Source organism: Carlito syrichta, unplaced genomic scaffold, assembly GCF_000164805.1.
Source record: "Carlito syrichta isolate Samal-C Ts95f unplaced genomic scaffold, Tarsius_syrichta-2.0.1 Scaffold302537, whole genome shotgun sequence".
NCBI classification, from domain to species: domain Eukaryota; kingdom Metazoa; phylum Chordata; class Mammalia; order Primates; family Tarsiidae; genus Carlito; species Carlito syrichta.
This window is the reverse complement of record NW_007246633.1, coordinates 358062-377583: the sequence shown is the minus strand read 5'-3', so window position 1 is coordinate 377583 and position 19522 is coordinate 358062. Positions and strand designations below refer to the sequence as shown.

The following is a 19522-nucleotide window of genomic DNA, read 5'->3' as shown; positions in this document are numbered from 1 at the left end:
CTGCGGTGGCTGGGAGTGTGCCACTGCACTCCAGTCTGGATGACAGAGTGAGACTCCAACAAGGAAGGAAGGAAGGAAGGAAGGAAGGAAGGAAAGAAATATCCCTGTAGTTATCAACAGATGTTCAAAACTGAGCAGAAGGGCTGAGCTATTGTGTTCCCATCTGCCACTATAGACTCAGCAGTAGCAAAAGAACAGGTAATAGCCCCCAATTTTTTTTGCATCTTGGTGTCCTAAAACCTTTATTTTCATTTATTTATTTTTTATTGAGTAGGAGTCTCACTCTGTTGCCCAGGCTGGGCATACTCACGGCAGTCACCACAGCCTCGACCTGCTGTGTTCAGGTGATCCTTCTGCCTAGGGTTCCAAGTAATTGGAACCACAGGTGCATGCCACCATGCCTGGCTAATTTTTTTTTTTTAGTTTGACTTATTGTAGAGAGGAGGTCTCACCAGGTTGCCCAGACTGGCCTTGAAACCTTGGACTCAAGCAATTCTCTCACCTCCGCCTCTCAAAGTGCTGGGATTACAGGCATGAGCCACCATGCTCAGCCCCCTAAAACCTTTACAAACAAATTTTAAATGATGATTTTTAAAATGGTTTGTGTTTGATAAATGAACATTTCTTTGCATTACTTCTACAATAGTAAAAAAAGCTTTTTTAAAGCTTTAAAAGTAGAAATATTTTACTCCTAAATGCTCAAAAAGACAAAAATTTTACATACTTGTATATTGGAAGGGCGCATCCAAGCATCAAAAACATCAGCCCAATTGCTCCTCCAAAGGACAAACTAATTAAAGCTGCAAAGCAAATAAAAAATCCAACAGAAATATCAATTAATTAAACAAAGTTAACATCATGTCTTAACATAAGCAGTTTGAACATCACCTATAATCCCAGAAGCTAAGAAACCTCAAATGTATTAAAAGTGAGTTATCCAGTCCTAGAATTAAGTCTTCTGGGGCAACTTCAAGGCAAAATAAAGTGACACTGATTTTGAAAGCTCTGCCCTATGGCTGGCACCACCATATTCTATTCCTAATGTGTACCACAATCCCTCAGGTATTAGTTTATATTTACTTCACAGGTCATTATGGCTTTAAAAAACTGTGTGTGGAGAAACTCTGCACTCTCACATTTACTGGATTTTAGAAGTCGCATCCTTCAGGAAAACCTCTCTCGATCAGCTCCTGCTTCTGGCACATACACCCTCCACGTACAGAAAGCTGACAAGAAAAAATGTCCAAGGATATCTGTGGTTGATGATTTTAATCACTTAACTTTGTTATAAATCTTTAAATAGTTTGCAAATGTAGTTGATGATTTTAATCAATTAATTTTGTTGTAGATCCTTAAATAGCTTGTAAAACTATGGCTGGGCTTCCTCCTCTAATCTCTTATACATGAGACAATCTGAAGGATAATGGGTACAACAATCCTGTGCTATCACTATTTTAGGGCATTATTACAAGCAACAGATGCACTCTAGAATTGAAATATAGTTCCTAAAGCTACACACACATGAAAAGCAGTATATTTTGAATGCTTTCACATGTGAGTAGAAATAACTTTAATAAGCAAAGTCAGTCAATGACCTAGACTTAAGTAAATAAATAAGTGATAAATCTGAGTTCCATATAACCTGTATTTCTGTAGCTACAGTGGCTAAGAGAATAACTTGTGGTTGTTGTTTTCCATAATATGGTCTGTTACCCTATTAGAAAAGTTAAAATTCAAAGAATCTATAGTAGGTCTGAAAGTTACCAAGACAAAAGCTAACATAAATTAACGGTAAAGGGGCTACATGGTGCTGAGTACTACTGATAAACTTTTCAGAACTAAACATCGTAATCGAGGATACCCACTGCCACGGTGGCTTGGCAGATTTAGTTTTCAGTTAGATCACTGATGCAGGTGATGTCATATTTACTTATTCCTTAATGCCATTATATTTCAGCTACAGGAAAAAAAATTGCACTTATATTCTACAGCAAATGAGGCGCTTCAAGTTTACAAGGGATGCAATATAAACGGGGGGGAGGGAATACAATAAGATAAACTGTGAGGCAATACTGAGCTGACCCTTTGCTCTCTCTAGTTCAAAATCAGTCTTCATGACAGGGCCACTATACTGTCCCTCCTCTTGGTACTAAGGTTCACTGGCCCTCTCTCACTTCCCAGAAATCAGCAGGCTCCCTCACCCATGTGACTTCTGCACATGTGCCTTCTGCCTCAGACACTTTTTCATTCATTCAAGAAATATTTATGGCGTGCCAAATATCTGACAGGCGTGGGGATATGACAGTAAACAGGCATAGCCCTTTCCCACTTGGCTCAAGCCTCTCCTCTTTCCTCCTCCTTAACTCCTACTATTCTTTCAGACCTCGGCTCAATCAGCTCTTCCTCAGTTAAGTTTTTCCAAACCTCCTGACCTGACCAGTTCTTCCTGCTATATTTATTCATTCATCTCACCAACATCTATGAAGCATCTAATGTATGTCAGGCACTCTTCTTACTACTGGAGATGGAGCAATGAAAACAAAGCTCAAGGCGGGCTCGGTAGCGTGCGCCTGTAGTTCCAGCTACTGGGAACTACTACTCTGACGAGGGGCCACCTGAGCAGACATCTATATGAAATGAGGAAGTTAAATCATGTGATACAGGAATGAACATTCCAGGCAGAGGCCCCCTGCGCATGCCAAGAGACTCTGCACTGTATACCTCTCCTTTGCTCAATTATCATAGCTGTGATTTCCTGCCGATTTGTATTTGTCTTTCCTTTCCAACTGTCCACCCTATGGAGCAGGGAGCAAGTTTTACTGTTGTTAATGCTCATGCCCCAGCTCTTAACACTCAAATATTTGTAGAATGAATGTAGCAGAGTGGAAACAGCACAGAACTGAGAGCAAGGAGGCCTGGGTCCTAGTCCCTATCAGTCCCTAACTAGCTGTCTAAATGACTTATCACTTCTTTCTCTTATAAAATGATGGTTGTATTAGATCTTAAATGCACATAATTTTCTGAACACTAGAGATACTGTTAAGATAGCTAAATTTATTATTATAAATATACATAATAACACCTCATTCATTCAGAAGCCATTTACCTAGAACACAATTTAGAATCCTGGAGGAAACAAAGATCACTAAACAAGAGACAAAATAGATGTTACAAAGACCATACACTAAAAGGAACATTCTCTATAAACAGACCCTTGAGCTCTTATTCAGAGGCTATTCATTCATTTTTGTGACACATGGTTAGGTGTGAATTCAGAGTAAAAGAAATTTTTTTAGCTAATCATCTACACTTGCTTATATACATATTTTTCAAATATGTAATTCATGTATCAAGAACAAAATTAGTTAAAAAGAAACTTCCCCTTCCCCAAAGTAATCAACATTAACTATCTTGTGATATATTTTATAAGTTTGATTATCTTGTTTCCCACATTGAGACAAATGAGAAATAGAAGAAAGAATTGTATACAAGCAAGAACTGCCCTTTGGCAGGAGGGAGGAAACTGAAAAAAATTAAATCAGGCAGAGTAATCTCAAAAAGCATGTTTACAGTAATCTCAGCAAGACGCAGGACTCCTCTGAGGGTAGCTCTATGACACAGAACAATCTATGTTCTTACTAAAAAAAGAAGTCTAAATTCTTTGAGGACACCCTTAAAGAGTGAATGAAAAAGGATTTCCTAAAAAAAAAAAATCAAGCCAGGCTCGGTGGCTCCGTCTGTAATCCTGTGCCTTTGGGAGGCTGAGGTGAGTGGATTGCCTGAGCCCGCGGATTCAAGACCCGCCTGGGCAACTTGGTGAGACCTCATCTCTACAATAAATCAAAAAATTAGCTGGGCATGGTAGCGCGCGCCTATAGTTCCAGCTACTCGGAAGGCTGAGGTGGAAGGATCGCTGGAGCCCAGCAGGCGAGGCTGTGGTGGCCGGGAGCGGCCATTGCACTCCAGTCTGAGCGACAGAGTGAGACTCCAACTCAAAAAAAAAAAAAATCAAGGGACTAAAATGAGATAAACAATTTTTACAACATAAGCCACGACTGTTTTATTATAACTGCTGTGAATATTAATACTGGAATAAAATAAATGTATTTATTTATACCTTGGAGTCCAATTCCTCTTAAATGCTACTGTATAATGAAAAAGTAAGGCCCTTGGAATTGTTTGGGAAATCAAGACATTTTGAGATATTTCCATTCCATTCAATACCAAATATTTTTTAAATGTTCAAAATACAATTTTATGGGACATCTTATCTGCCAGTCATACCAGATAAAGTAGCCAATGAAGTTAAACTGTTTAAATATGTTCTCAAAACTTTTTTCTTCATTTTTATGAAATCAGCAACTAGGCTGATTTACATACAAATTTTATCTTTTTTATATCTGTATATAAACTGTTATCTTAAATGACACATCAACAGGGCAAAAATTTACACAGTAATTAAGTGATGCAACATTTGTAAGACAAAATTTAGATAAGTCTGGTTTCTACTCCCAAAGTCTCTGGGCTAGGAATGGAACAGCCCAATTATCTACTAAAACTCTAGAGACAAAATACTGGTTCTGTGATTACAAAGAAATTAGAGTAAGAGGAGGGACCAGTTCCTTAAGCTGGACATTATCAGAAAATACAATGTATCACAAAGTAATAGGCAAATGACTCAAGAAATACATAATGGTTTCCAATTATATCAACCCTCCTTTCTAATATAAAGATAGGCCAAGAGAAACATCCTGATAAACAATCATATCAACCAGAAAATCCTGTTGAAACCAATAGTCTAATTCCAGCTAAGACACTTTCATCTGTTTACTACACAATATTTCCCTTGGTTTACAAAGCTGTATTCTTGAGAGAGACTCCTACATTAAATGACTCCAAGGAAATGAGGAAGAACGAAACAGCAATATCCTAAAAACCACAGCATTTCACAATAACTGCCTTTTGCATAAGGATTTTTAAAAGCTTATTATACAAGGTATCCCAGTTGCTCTGATGATAAGGTTTCATTTAGGAAATGAACTGTTTTCAGACATTGAAGATAAACAAGAAACAGTAAAAATGTGACTCTGGGAAAGAAGCGCAACTAAAGTCCTTGAAGCAGGAAAAACACACAGAAAACCACCACTGCTATCAAAGTTGTTCCTGCTTCCTGCTTGCCTGCCTCCTTCTACAAAGCGGCAGGTCAAGAAATCACTGTAATTCGATGTTAAGAAGTAGTTGAAAACTTTGCTTCTGATCATACTGACAACAAAACTACTCAACAGTTGGAACGACTGCGACATTCCTTATTCCTAAAGAAGATATATGACTAAACAATTTCTCATTAAGCTGTGCACTATTAAAAAAAAAGAGAGAAAGAAAGACTCTGAAATATAAAAAAGCCTCGACGTGCAAATGCTGAGAAGGAAGAGAGCCTGGAGCACTTTGGGGTCGCCTGCAGGTCTACCCTATCGTGCCAACACCGCAGGTGCAGATGCAACCGTGTCAGGAGCGTGCATGGTCCGAGCCGGGAGTCGGGGGAGTCAGTGGCTCGCCCGCCCGGGTTTCAGAAAGACGCCTTCCTAAACTCCTCGCCGCGCACAGCATCATCCCAAGATCTCACTTGTGCTTGTGGGAAAGGACTCTGATTTTCCATCACTGGCAGCATCTCCGGCTCCCTAAATCACTCTGCTCGCCCCTCTCTAGGATGCAAACTCCTGCAAACGCATCTAATGACCCGAGGCGCGGCGGGACCCCTCACTGACCGCGGCCCCCTTCGTGTTTTGTCCGAGCGGCGATGAGTGGGAGAGACGCTGCCGACACAGGCCGAGAGTGGGGTCGCCGGGGCGGAGGCGCGGGCGTCCTTTCCCCGAGGACGCCGCGCCCACCTCCGCTCCGAGGAGCGACGCGCAGGGACCCCGCGCGCGCCCGGCCCGGGAGGCGACGTGTAGGGGACGCGCGGCCCCTCAGCTCTCCTGCACCCTGCGCCCCAGGCCCACCTTTGATGCCGGCCATGGCTGTGACGTCGCTCCTGGCTCCACGACCCGAGGCGGCGGCGGCGGCGGCGGCGGCGGCCGGGAGACCCGAGACGCACGGCAGCGGCCAGACAACACCCGGAAGTGCGCGACGCAGCACTTCCGCCGGCGCTCGCGCTCGCGCGGGGGCGCGGGGGGCGCGCCGGGGCCGGGCGGTCGGGCCGGGCCCCTCCTCCTCGGGCCGCTCCTTCGCGGGTGGTGGTCTCCGAGTGTTGTCGCCCGCGTCCCGTCCGGGGACAGTGCCCGACGCCAGCCCTTGCGTTCGCGTCTGGGCCGGCCGGAAGCTCCGAGCCGAAGCCCGCATCATTTATCCGGCTGCATCCACGTTCTTTGAGGAGGAGGGAGCGCGAGTAGCGACCGCTTTGCTAGGCACGTGTGGTGTCTTTGGGGGTCAAGTTCAAGCACACCCTTTTCTCTTCTCCGATCCCTCCAGCCTTGTAAGGGAAGGATGGCTAGTTGGGTGGTCTGCACTCCGCTCCTCGGTTTACTACACAAAACTAGGGTTCTGGTGAGGACCCGCCTCCAGAGATAGAAGTAGGGCCCAATAAAGTGTGGATTTAGTATACAATCTTGGGGGTCTGAGAACTGCTGTCTTCTTGGTAGTAACAGGGTTAGGGGGAGAAAAAGGAGAAAGCAGAGGTCCAATATATCTATTTAGCCATCTTACAAATCATTGAACATTTACCATGTTGTGAACAAGGCTAGGCACAGAGGTGAGCAAAACGAGGTGCAGTTTCTTCCCTCAAGTTGCTTGCAGATTAATAAAGGAGATAGACACAACAAAGTGTAAAGTTGGAGCAATGATAATTGCTAGTAGGGGGCATCAGAAAATGCCACCTCAAAATATGCTACTTGGGTATAAGGACTGTTTGAGCTGAAGGCAATTAAACCCAGACTCAGGAGAAGCTCTCTTCCTTTTTGTCCAAAAGCAGTGCTTTGTAAAGGTAACATAAATTTCCATTTATGAAAAAAATTGTAATACATTTTTTTCTATTTGTAAATGTTTGTATTTCCTAGACCGGGGGGAGTAGGCAAATCTTAGTTCTGTAAAAGGCACTGATTTGACTCACATAAGCATTACTCTAAAATAATCCTTCTCTTTCGTTAGTTTTCTCCATATATTTACCTTCTCACAGGTTACTCCCTAGAGAAGCCCAAACTCCTTTCCTTTGTCTAGTCATTTTTCCACAGTGTATCATCCTTTGTTAAAATGATATATGCTCCCAGACCTAACCATTTTTTTGGGTTTTCACTTCTTTTCTGTGAAGCCTTGTTATGCATGCAAAATAAACCCTTTTTCCTGTTAATCTGTCTTTTGTCAGTTTAATTCATAGGTCCCAGCCACTGACTCTAAAGAGGGTAGAAGAAGTTTTTATTTCCTCCTACACTAGGAAAGATGGGTAGACAGTCCTATGAAAACTTTTGATTTAGATTTGCCAGGCAAGATTTCCCCAAGGGAGAGACAACAGGTAAATGGATAGAGAAAAGTCATTACAGTTATAGGGTGGTGTGTTAGTGTGTGTGTGATTAACTTTGGCAGCAGATGGAGCAAGGAGCTTGGTCTATTGAAGAGAGGCCAGGCCAATGGGATTGCTCAAAGTTAGGGTGGGGCAGCATGCTAATATAGCAGGTTACTGTATAAGGAGTTTTGATTTTTTTTTCCTCTTAGCATTGAGAATCTTTTGAAGGACTTAAAAGGAGGTAGGTGGAGGTAAGTGACATAAAAATTGAATTCTTAAATTTTTTAGTCATTAGACCAAGATACATTGTCATATAAGACTTTGTTGAGTACATGTTTAGTAGAGATGCTTCCAACATGATTTAAAGTGAAAGCTACTGGAAAGCTTAAGGCATTGTCCACTCTGCTTTTCTCTACTATTTCCAGGGTTGAATTACAATTTTTTTTTTTTTTAAACCAGGCCACTTAATGCCCCAAACAAATCTTATAGGAGATTAGAACTTTTTCTATTCAAGTTAGTGCAACAACATCTCTTTCCTGTACCTTGAAAAAAAAGTTTCCATTTAAGGATGTGGTAGCAAAACCACAAGGCACACTTGAACATATGCCATATGTCTAAATGTATGCTGTTTAGACAGAATCTGTGAACTACAGCTCCTTTCCCCAAACTGAATCTTCCACCATCTTGAACAGAGTAGGTAGATTCCTGAGAAGTAAATAATTCCATCCTAGATGTCACCACAGTACCCTATTTTGTTTAGTTCCATGATATTCCATCTTTGCGGACAGGGACGGTTGAGGGGACATAGTAGAGATAGCTGATCAATGGTGGTGGTATCGGGGGTGGGAAGTGATGGGTTTACACCTTAGGGTCATAGCTTGGCTCTTGAGGAAAAATCACAATTTAGGAAGCCTTTTCAGGGGTGGCTTTCACAAGCCCCAGTGACTAGGTTTAGGGGTAATCTCCTAATTTCCTCTTTTGAGTACAAATAAATTAGACATTACAGATATTGTTGATGACATTCATGGGCAATTGGGATTGTTTGTCAGGATAGAGGAATCTGTGTTCTTTTTCTCCCATGATTACAGAATCCTAAGGGTTTGTGCTTTTTAAACTTCCCCAGGAGACTCACAGTGTTTCTAGCACAAACTCATTCCTCTAAGGATTATTTTTGGTTTACAAATGCTATCTAGGGAGCACTCACTTGAGGCCTTAAAAGCAGTGTTTCCAAATGTATTTCAAAGACTACCTACACCATAATTATTTGGGATACTTCTCAAATTCCTGGGTCCTACTCCAGACCTTCTGAATTAGAACTATTGTGGGGAGAGCCCAGGAATCTGAATTTTTTTTTTTTTTTGAGTTGGAGTCTCACTCTGTCACCCAGACTGGAGTGCAGTGGCGGCTCCCAGCCACCGCAGCCTCGACCTGCTGGGCTCCGGCGATCCTTCTGCCTCAGCCTTCCAAGTAGCTGGAATTACAGGCGTGCACTACCATGCCTGGCTAATTTTTTGATTTATTGTAGAGATGAGGTCTCGCCTGCCCAGGTGGGTCTCGAACCCGCGGGCTCAGGCAATCCACTCACCTCAGCCTCCCAAAGGCGTGGGATTACAGGATGAGCTACCGAGCCTGGCTGAATCTGAAATTTTAACAAGCACCTCAATTGATTCCTGTGCAAACTAAAGCTTGAAAATCATTGTCTGGAATAAGGTAGAATGTCAGGAGTTTTCTTCACCAGTTTTTCAAGTGAGTCCTAAATGTCAGTTAATGACTTTATATGTTCTCTTGGTATTATTAAATAATAGTTAATTAGTGTTACCTTTCAAAATTTCAACGCTTTTTATACAGATGGTTTCTTGTTCTCCACAGTTAATTCATGAAGATGAAAATGAGGAGTGAGAAGAAAACTCTTACTTATTGAGCAGCTGCAGTGTGCTTTGCCTGATGCTTTAAAACTTATCTGATTTCATTGTCTCTACAATTTTGTAAACTGAAATTTTACAAACTCTTGCAGATCAAGTCAGTGAAAGCTCAGAGAATTTTTTAGTTTTGGTTTTGAAAAAAATGTTATGGAAAAAAGTAAATATACTATATAAAAAAGTATTCCAAATAGCATAAGGAACTCCCATATACCATTGGATACCCTAAAGTAGCAACACACGTTCAATGTTTTTTTTTAATCTATACTCCCCATTTACTTTCCCTCACCTATTATTTCTCCCTATATTCTTATGGGGAAAGTTGTCAGAATCAAAATGGAGTCACTCATGTTAAAAATACAAAAAACAAATAGAGCCAGGGAAAGTCACAAAAAGAAGGATTCTCATGCATAAATGCCTGATAATAATAACTATCACAAAAAACTCTGCGAAAACTGCAACCTTGCACAAAAATTGTTATGACCTTACACCAAAAAAAACTCTGTGATGACATATGCTTAGCAACTACCTGTCCAACTGTTGACTGGCATCGAGCTTGTTATGATCCTTGTAACCAAGGATACCTGTGTCAAATCAATTATGTAAACCTCTTCATGTTTCCTTTAAAAACTTTTGTCTTCCTTACCTCCTTGAATACACACATAGTTTACTATGGCACATGTATTCCCATTGCAATGCCCTATTCCTGAATAAATATTACTTTCTTTTAGGGAGGCTCTTTTTTTTTTTTTGAGGCCCTCTGTTATTTAGCTTGACATAATGGTGTCAGTAGTGGGATCTGGAGATGGATCATTTTGGTAAGGAATGAGCAATTCTTGGAATTAATGTACAGTATTCACTTGAGTCTTTTGAGCTCTCCACTTCCATGTCTTGCCTTTTCTGCCCTGATGAGTCTTTTCTCAGGTCAGATCTCCCTCTTTTTGGTAGAAGTTCTTGACTTTACTTGAAATTTAGTTTGGTTATAAGGCTGCCTGAAATAAAGGACCGCATATCCCTCCTGGGACAATAAAAGATAAAAGCAGGTTCCAGACATAATTTTATCTTTATTTTAGTATATTTCTAAAAGGATTCCCCAAAAAACATAATCATTTTAGAGTTGTTCCTTTGTATCCATGGGGATTAGTTTCAGGACCCCTCAAGCATACCAAGTTCTACAGATGCTCAAGTTCCTTATATAAAATGGTGTAGTATTTTCATATAACCTTTGCACATCCTCCTTTATACTTTAAATCATCTCTAGATTACTTATAATACTTAACACAATGTAAACAGTTGTTATACTGTATTTTGAAAGAAATCACAACAAGAAAAAGTCTATGCATGTTCAGCATGGGTACAACCATCCATTAAAAAAGAATATTTTTAATCCATAGTTAGTTGACTCCATGAATGCCAAACCCAATGATATGGAGGGTCTGACCATACACTAATCAGAACCTAACATTTAGGTTTAGGTTAGCCATCTTAGCCTAAAAAGCAGTTTTTTAATCTCATCATTTAACTAGTTAGTTTTTAAATTTCCAATAGTCAGACTGACATCATTGCTCATGCTGGTAATCCCAGAGCTTTGGGAGTCCAAGGCAGGAGGATCACTTGAGGTCAGGAATTTGAGACCAGCCTGGGCAACGTAATGAAAGCCTGTCTTTATAAACCTTTTTCCTTTTTAATTAGCTGGGCTTGGTGGTGCATGTCTGTAGTTCCAGCAATTCAGGAGCCTGAAGTAGAAGGATTGCTTGAGCCTGGGAGACTGAGGCTGTAGTGAGCCATTATAGCACCACCACACTCCAACCTGGGCAATAGAGCAAGACTCTGTTTCTAAAAATATATAAAATACATTTCCAGTTGTCTTATAAATGTCATTTACTTTATATATCTTATAGTTTGAATCAGAACCCATTTCTCTTTTTGAGTTGGAGTCTCACTCTATCACCCAATTGGAGTCTCACGGTCACTGCAGCTTCAACCTGCAGGTCTTAGGTGATCCTTCTGCCTCAGCCTTTCAAGTAGCTGGAACTACACAGGTATGTGCAACCATGCCCGACTAATTTATTAATATATTGTAGAGACAAGTTGCCCAGGCTTGTCTCGAACCCCTGGGTAGTCCTCTCACTTCTACTTCCCAAAGTGCTGGGACTACAGGTACAAGCCACCACGCCTGGTTCATGTGTGTTCTTTATCATTTATAATAAATTGGTAAATATAAATAAAGTCTTTTCCTGAGTTCTGTGAGCCATCTTAGCAAATGATCAAACTCAAGTGGCGGGATGGGGGAGGTCATAAAAACTCTGACTTATAGCTAGTCAGTCAGAAGAACAGGTCACAACCTGGGACTTGTAATTGATGTCTGAAACTCTGAAGTAGGGGTAGTTTTATGGAACTGAGCCCTTAACCTGTGGGATCTGACACTATTTCCAGGCAGATAGTGTCAAAATTGAGTTGATAGGACAACTACTTGGTGTGCTTTGAAGAGTTGTTTGGTGTAGGGGGGGAATACCCCCACATGGTCACAGAAGTGTTCTGTGTTGTGAATGTGAGTGTAGAAAAAAGAAAGCTGTTTTTTTCTTTTAAAGTGTCCAACCATTTAGAGCTCAGCTCAAATGGTAGCTTCTCAGAGAAACTTTCTGGATTATACTGTTTATTATATAGTGCTACCCATCATATTACCCTGCTTACTTCTTCAAAGCACTTATTTATCCAAAATATTATTTGTTGGCTATGTCTCCTACTAGAATGTAAATTAGTACAAAGTTGTATGTTTTGTTCATGACTGTCTAGAACTGTACAAGGTGCATGGTGGGATCTCAAATAACAGAAATCCTCTTGTTAAGGTAATTAGTAACTTCTACATGACAAATCCAAGGGTGACTTTTTGCTTCAACCTTTCAGTAACAGTGGATACTGCTGACCATACCTTCTTTTTCTCAACTGTCATATCAACGTTCTCTTGATTTTTCTCCTTCTTCACTAGAGGTTACTTTTCAGTTTCTTTCTGAGATCTTTTACTGAAGGTTCAAATGCTAGTGTTCCCATAGTTTGGTCCTGGGCCTTCTTCTTTGCCATATCTGAATTCTCTCATAATGTTATTATATGTCTTCCCATGAGTCTTAGAGTTTGTTTTGTGTTGCTATAACAGAATACTGGAGACTGGGTAATTTATAAAGAATAGAGATTTATTTCTTACAGTTCTGGAATCTGGGAAGTCCAAAGTTCAGGGGCTCACATCTAGTGAGGACCTCCTTGCAAATCAACCCACAGTGTAAGGTGAGAGAGAAAGGGGCTCAATTCATCCCTTTTATTTGGATCTCACCTCCCAATAACTAACCCACTTCTGTGATAACAGCACTCATCCAGTCATGACCTAATCATCTCTTGATGGTCCCATGTCTCAACATTGTTGGATTGGGGATTAAGTTTCAACATATCAATTTAGGGGGATACATTCAAACCATACCATTATGGCATTAAATATTTTCTTCATGTTTACAATGTAACTGCCAAATTTCCCTTAGCTTTGAACTTCAGACTTGTACAGTATATCCAACTGTCTATTTGACATGTCTACTTGGATGTCTAACAGTCACCTCAAACCAAACATGTTGAGAGCAGAATTCTTTATTTATTTCAATCCTGCTTGGTCCCACTGTTCTGCTGCCTCTTGATCCACTTTTCCCCTACCTTACTTTGTTTCAGTCAAACTGGCCTTGTTTGCCTCTCCTGTCTCCAAATTTTGTTTTATTTACTGCTGTATTCTCATCACATAGAATAGTGCTAGGTAGCAGTAGTTGCTCAATACAGTAAACTGGTGAATGTAAATAAAATGTTTTCTTGAGTTCTTTCAGCCATCCTAGCAAATTATCAAAGTAAAGGGGGGGGGGGTCATGACAACCCTGATTTACAGCCAGCTGATCAGAAGCACAAGTCACAACCTGGGACTTATGATTGATGTTTGAAGTAGGGACAGTTTGTGGAACTGAGCCCTTGACCTGTGGGATCTGACTGAATGACTGTTTCTCAAAACGCAAAGATAGGGCTTTTGCAATTACTGTTCCCCAGGCTGTGAAGTCTAGTTCCTTCTTCTTTATAGGGCTGGTTCTTTTTCTTTTTCTTTTTTTGAGTCAGAGTCTCACTCTGTTGCCCAGGCTGGAGTACAGTGGCACGCTCACGGCCACCGCAGCCTTGACCTGCTGGGCTCAGGCAAGGTTTAGCCATATTGCCTAGGCTGGTCTCGAAGCCTTGGGCTCAGGTAACTTTCACCTCGGCCACCCAAAGTGCTGGGATTACAGGTGTGAACCACCGCATCCGGCTTGGTTCTTTTTCATCTTTCAGGTTTTAAGCTTCAAAGTCATTTTCCTAGCAAATGGCACATGATTCCCTGAAGTTGCCTCCCAGTCTCTATTGTTATCACCCTGTTACATTGTCATCAGTGCACTTATCACTATAATTTTTGTTGTTTAATTTTATGTTACTTGTCCTATAGTACTTCAGTGTAAGCTTCAGGAGTACAGGGACCTTGCCTGTATCCTTCAAGTCTAAAACAGTGACTGGCGCATATTAGGCATTGTTGAATGATGAATGAATGAATGAAACACAGGACTGTCAGAACTTCAAATGCAGGGAGTTATTTCCATGGCTGGTTCTTTATTCGGGCAATATCTTCTCCTTCTGACATTTCGTATATTCCTAAATCCTCCACATGCAAGGAACTACATAAAGGTTCTGAGCTCTGAAACTATACGATTAATTTCCATGCTAGGTTCTGCCTGAATCGTTTCTATATTTAGGAAAACAGTAATTGCACAATCACGTGCCAGGCGCTAGGCTAGGGGCTGAACACATAAAGCTGAATAAGCATTGTGACGTTCTTCGGAAAGGTTACTGAGGCTTTGGCAGTACATAGCTTGACTACATTTCTTAGATTTCGCGTGGCGACGATTCCAACCTCTCAAACGTCGCACCGAGGCGCAGAAGCCTCCCGAAGCGGAGAACAGACGCCACAGGGCGGCGCTCCGCCCTCGGCCCCGCCCACACGCGCTGCGGCGTAGGCCCTCGGCCCCGCCCATACTGCCGTGTCCCACTCCCGGCCCCGCCCCCGGCCGCGCGGCGCTCTAAGGGTGGGGCCGGCAGCGGCCACTCACGGCTCCCTACGTGCAGCAGCGGCAGTGACGTAAGGTTGGCGCACGGACCCACTGCGGCTGCGATTCTGCAGTCTGTCTCCCCTCGCCGCTGCTGGAGGCCCTGGCGTCGCTGCGCAGCGGCGCGAGCCCTTCTGCAGCCCGCTTCAGGCCCGCGGCCCCCGGCAGCCGCGCGCCATCTTCGCGGAGCGCCATGGCCGCGGGCGGCGGGCTGAGGGCGGCCGGGCGCGGCTTGCTCGTCTGCCTTCTTTCGCTTCTGGTAATCGCCGATCCTGCCCTCGGCTGCAGAGACCCTGGTGAGTGCTGTCGGGATCCTCGGGCGCTCCGCTCGTCCTTTCCTGTCGTCCTCCGCCGGCGCAGGCGACCGTTTCCGTTCATCGCCTCGGAGCCTTTTTGTTCCGTTTCTGCCCTCTTTGCTCTTTGCTCATCGGTGCGTGCCTGGCTCCTTTGCTGTTCCCAGGGGTCCTGCGGGGCGAGCAGGGACGACTCGGGAGTGGGCGGGGCGGGACGACTGTGTTCCTAACGTCCTCTTTCTCTCGTTCCTGGACGCCCAGAATTTGCCCACCTCCGTCTTTGTTGTGCTGTACAGCCCTCGCTACTGAGTATGGCTGGAAAATTCGGCACTAACCTGCGCATCTTGCTTTGTTGTCATGGCTGTCTGATGTCGTCGCCGGCTGTTGTCATGGCTGCCTGTTGCTATGGCTGGCGGTTGCCATGCTACCGGCAGTCTCTGAGTCATAATTAGCCGACTGGGTTGCAAACCTTGTAGGTTGGTTAGCAGAACCCTAGGTAGTACTCTTTATAAGCAGAACACCTGTTTTTTTTATTCAGGCCATTGCGGTGAATAAAGTACATGGCGTTACACCAGATTTTCCCATTGGTTTTCACCGTAAACAAGAATTCAAAAAATATTGTGTGTGTGTGTGTGTGTGTGTGTGTGTTTTGGTGATGGTACATGATAAGTGGTTTCTAGGGAAGAGGGTCTTGTATATCAGTATATTATTAAAGTTGCCGAACGAATTTGTATGGGATCAGTATTCCGTGCAATTAGTACGTATGTATCCATGCATTTACATACAGATTTTGACTTCATTTAATAAATGACGCATGCTGTTACATAAGAAATGACATTTGGACAGTTAAAATGACATCATTTTTGGTTTGGGGAGTGAAGGTGTATGGAAAGCATACCCATTTTGCATTCGCGATTTGATTATTGGAAATGTCTACCTTGTTGAATGTAAGCAACAAGTTTATCTCGTATTATCTATTTTATTCGTATATGCTAAAATTAGAGAGAAGGTGCTGTTTTGCAAGTACTTCACTTCAAGTGCTCATTTTATGCTCATTTATTGCCAATAAATGAAAAGCAAAGTTGGATTTGAATGCATGTACATTTTCCTTATGTATTCTTAGAAAGTTGTATATTAGTGGGAGACTTGATCAGAAGTATAATTTAAAGCCCGGAATGAAACATTAATTGAACCGTCAATCAGTTCTTAAAAAAAAAAAAAAAAAAAAAAAAAAAAAGGAAGTTTATAGATGAAGGGGAACTATGAAAAGAACCAAATTTAAATGAATGGTGAACCACTTCCTGGTAGCTTTTAGTTCACCTATGCTATAAAGCTATTGTTCTGGAACAAAAAGCACCAAAATATTTTGCAGAGTAAACTCAATTGATTTATGTAAATTTTACTTCGCTTTACATTTACTTTGAGGAACTGTTTTATGAAGATATTTTATGGGATAACTTTTATCATGTCATTTAGTAAATCAGTAATCACACCCTAATTTATTTTTTGACTTTGGATGAACTTAGCTAACATAAAGCAATAATTTGGAAAAAAAATAGCACCATTCTAAAAAGATTACCTAAGAATTTTCACAGTTCTTTACTGAATGTAGTCTTATATTTAAGTCACTCTTCTGGGTGTTGGAAATATAGCAGTGAACCAAACACAGTGTCTTGCCCCTAAGGAATTATATGTATTGTATCTGTTGAGGAGAAATAGACAATTAATAGATAAACATATAAATAGCATGCCATATTTCCAAAAGTGGCATGGTCCATGATAAAATAGGTTAAAGAAGACAAGGGTACGCAGGCAGAGTGGGGACTTAAAAAATATACAGGTCAGGGAAGAAGTCACTGTTAACGTCACAGTTGACCAGAAACCTGAAGGGAGAGGAGGAGTAAATGACCTGATATGACTTATATTTTTAAAGGCTCATTTGAGCTGGTCTGTGGAAAACATACTGAAGCGGGTTTGAGGGAAGCAAGGAGGCCAATGAAGAGGCAGCTTGTACATTGAAGTGAGTTCTGAGAGTGGTGACTTCTTGCACCACGGGAGGAACAGTGGAGTTGGTGAGAGGGGTTGGACTCTTACCTGTTTTGAGGGTGGATTGGACATGATATTCTGATGGAATTGATGTGGGGATGGGAGAAGACAAAGAGAACTCCAAGGTTTTTGGCTACAGCATGTAGAAGCATGGAGTTGCCATTTCCTGAGATGTGGAAAAATGTAGGAGAATCGGGTTTGGGGGAAGTTTGGTTTTTTTTATCTTAAGTTTGAGACCAGCAGGTTGGTTTTCATTTGTGAGTCTGGAGTTCAGGGAACTCCTGTGTCCCTCGATTGATGTAACTACTAAGGTGTGAACATTTTGTGCTTAGACCTTAAGGATCGCTAGGGAAGAAAGATGCTCTAGAGGTATGGTAATGATACCTTGTGTGTATATAGCTCTTAAAACACTCTCAGTAATTTTTATCATACTTGATCATCTGTTGTGCATCAAGTACTCTGTCAGATAATATTAGTAAATTATGTTTAAGCTTCACAACAAATTTTAAGGTTGATATTATCATTTTAATTTTATAGATGAGGAAATTTGTGTACAGATAAATTAAGTGTCTTGACCTAAGTCATAGCAAGTTGATGATGACAACTTAGTTCAATGTTCTTTGCATTATCTCAACGCTATTACAATAAGTTCAAGTAATTATTTTTGTTATTTAATTGATACAGTCTGATTTTTTTAAACCATTGAACATTTTCCTTTTTTTTTTCTCTAATGTCTAAGAAGGTAGTTTGGGTCTAGTATAGCATATTTTGTTTTAATATAGTTCTTGGAAATTTTAAATCTTTAGCCCATGTGGAATTAAGTTTTTATACAGCTTTAAGTGGATTTTTTTTATGGTTGCATAGTCAGTTATGGCAGTGCTGTTTGTTAAAGAAGGCATCTTTTTTCCACGGAATTAAAAAGCCTACTTTATCTTATATTGAATTCCCACATGTATCTGGATTTATTTCTAGACTTTCTTTTGTTTCACAGTGTTCTTTATTTCTGTTTCAATTCCATACTATTTTGATGATGATAATTTTATAGTAAGCTTTACTTTCTGGTAAAACAGTGTGGTTCTTTTTCAAAAAAATTTTTGGCTATTTATAGCCATTCATTTTTCCACAGGACTTTTGAAAATTTATTTCCTGTTTTCAAAAATTCCTATTAGGGTTATGAGGTCCTATTTGGAAGTACTTAAGATTTACTAAACTCTTTCTATATAAATATTCTCTTATATAGATTGTGTGTTGACCCTAAATTTATTTCTAGGTATTTTACGTATATATGTATGCATGTATTTTGTTCATAATTTGATTTAGATAAGCTTTCCATTTTTATTTCTAACAATATTGTAGGTATAGAAAAAACTATTGACTTTTGGTGATTGATAACATATCTGACTGTTTTATCAGATTCTCTTATGTATTGTAACAGTGTTGTATTTTGGGAAGTTCTTTTGGATTTTGTAGGTTCCAAAATTCTTTTTTTTCTTTTCTTTGAGTTGGAGTCTCACTCTGTCACACAGACTATAGTGCAGTGGCACGCTCCCAGCCACCGAGCCTCGACTTCTAGGCCCCGGTGATCCTTCCACCTCAGCCTTCCAAGCAACTGGAACTACAGGCGTGCGCTACCACGCCTGGCTGATTTTTGATTTATTGTAGAGATGTGGTCTTGCCAAGTTGCCCAGGTGGGTCTAGAACCCGTGGGCTCAGGCAATCCACTTGTCTTGGCCTCCCAAAGTGCTGGGATTACAGGCTGAAGCCACCTAGCCCTGCCGGTTCCAAAATTCTTTTTTTTTTTTTCCTGAAAAAATCTTTATTTTTATTTGGTCCAGGGCAGTTAAAAAGCTGCCTAGTGGCTGGAAGGGGAGGCTCAGGCAGAAAAAGCCCTGATACTTTGAGAGGGGCCTCTCAAAGGCCGCTGGGCTCCTAGTCGTGCTTGAGGGTGAGCCTTTCGAAGAGATACTTGTCCAGCCCAGGCTCGGGCCCGGCCAGCCTGCGAAGGTTGGTCAGGTGGTCACCCATCTTCTTGATGAGTTTCACTTCCTCATGTAGGAAGTGATTCTCCAGGAAGTCAGAGATGGGGATCTGTGGATCCCAAGGTGAAGGTCCAGAAAGGCCTGGTTCAGGCTCTTTTCCAAGGTCATGGCGGCTTCCATGGCATCCAGGGTTTTACCCCACTCATCTTGAGGGGGCTTCTGGATATCCTGGAAGAGGCCGCGGCCGCCACACTGGTTTTGCATCTCCAAGAGACGCTCGGAGCCCTCGCGCTTCTGCGCCAGTTCGCAGAAGAGTGGCCCACGCCTTCCAGAGCCACATCATCGCGGTCGAAATAGAAGCCCAGAGAGAGGTAGGTGTAGGATTCCCACAGATGCAAATTGACCAAGCGGTTGACGGCTAACTCCACCTCGGTGAAATGATTCTGGTGAACCTGGGAGCTCATGTTGGTCGGCAAGAAGGAGCTAACCGCAGAAACGGTGGTCGCTGGTCCCAGAAACGGGGTGGCCGAGGAGGTGGTCTTGGAGATTGCAAGTGGAGAGGAGGTCGGAGGGCAGTGGGAGTCTGGAAGAGAAGGAGTCCCCGGGTCTGTTCGTCCAAATACTGTTGGAGCAAGAG

At 41.9% G+C, this 19522-nt stretch overlaps 2 protein-coding genes and 1 pseudogene across 2 annotated transcripts in view; 1 reads left to right on the top strand and 2 right to left on the bottom strand.

Annotated features, from left to right (window-relative positions):
• LEPROTL1 (leptin receptor overlapping transcript like 1) overlaps positions 1-6127 on the bottom strand; it is an 11889-nt gene extending 5762 nt beyond the window's left edge. The window contains exons 1-2 of the mRNA XM_008056813.1: positions 6000-6127; positions 725-800 (exon numbers count right to left, since the gene is read on the bottom strand). Of these exons, the coding sequence (XP_008055004.1) occupies positions 725-800; positions 6000-6015 (92 nt within the window). The 5' untranslated portion in view covers positions 6016-6127. The remainder of the gene's footprint in view (positions 1-724; positions 801-5999) is intronic.
• An 8509-nt stretch (positions 6128-14636) lies between these two features.
• The window catches only part of SARAF (store-operated calcium entry associated regulatory factor), a 24972-nt gene continuing 20086 nt past the window's right edge, over positions 14637-19522 (top strand). The window contains exon 1 of the mRNA XM_008056812.2: positions 14637-14863. Coding sequence (XP_008055003.1) covers positions 14761-14863 — 103 coding nt within the window. The 5' untranslated portion in view covers positions 14637-14760. The remainder of the gene's footprint in view (positions 14864-19522) is intronic.
• LOC110595523 lies at positions 18836-19349 on the bottom strand (annotated as a pseudogene).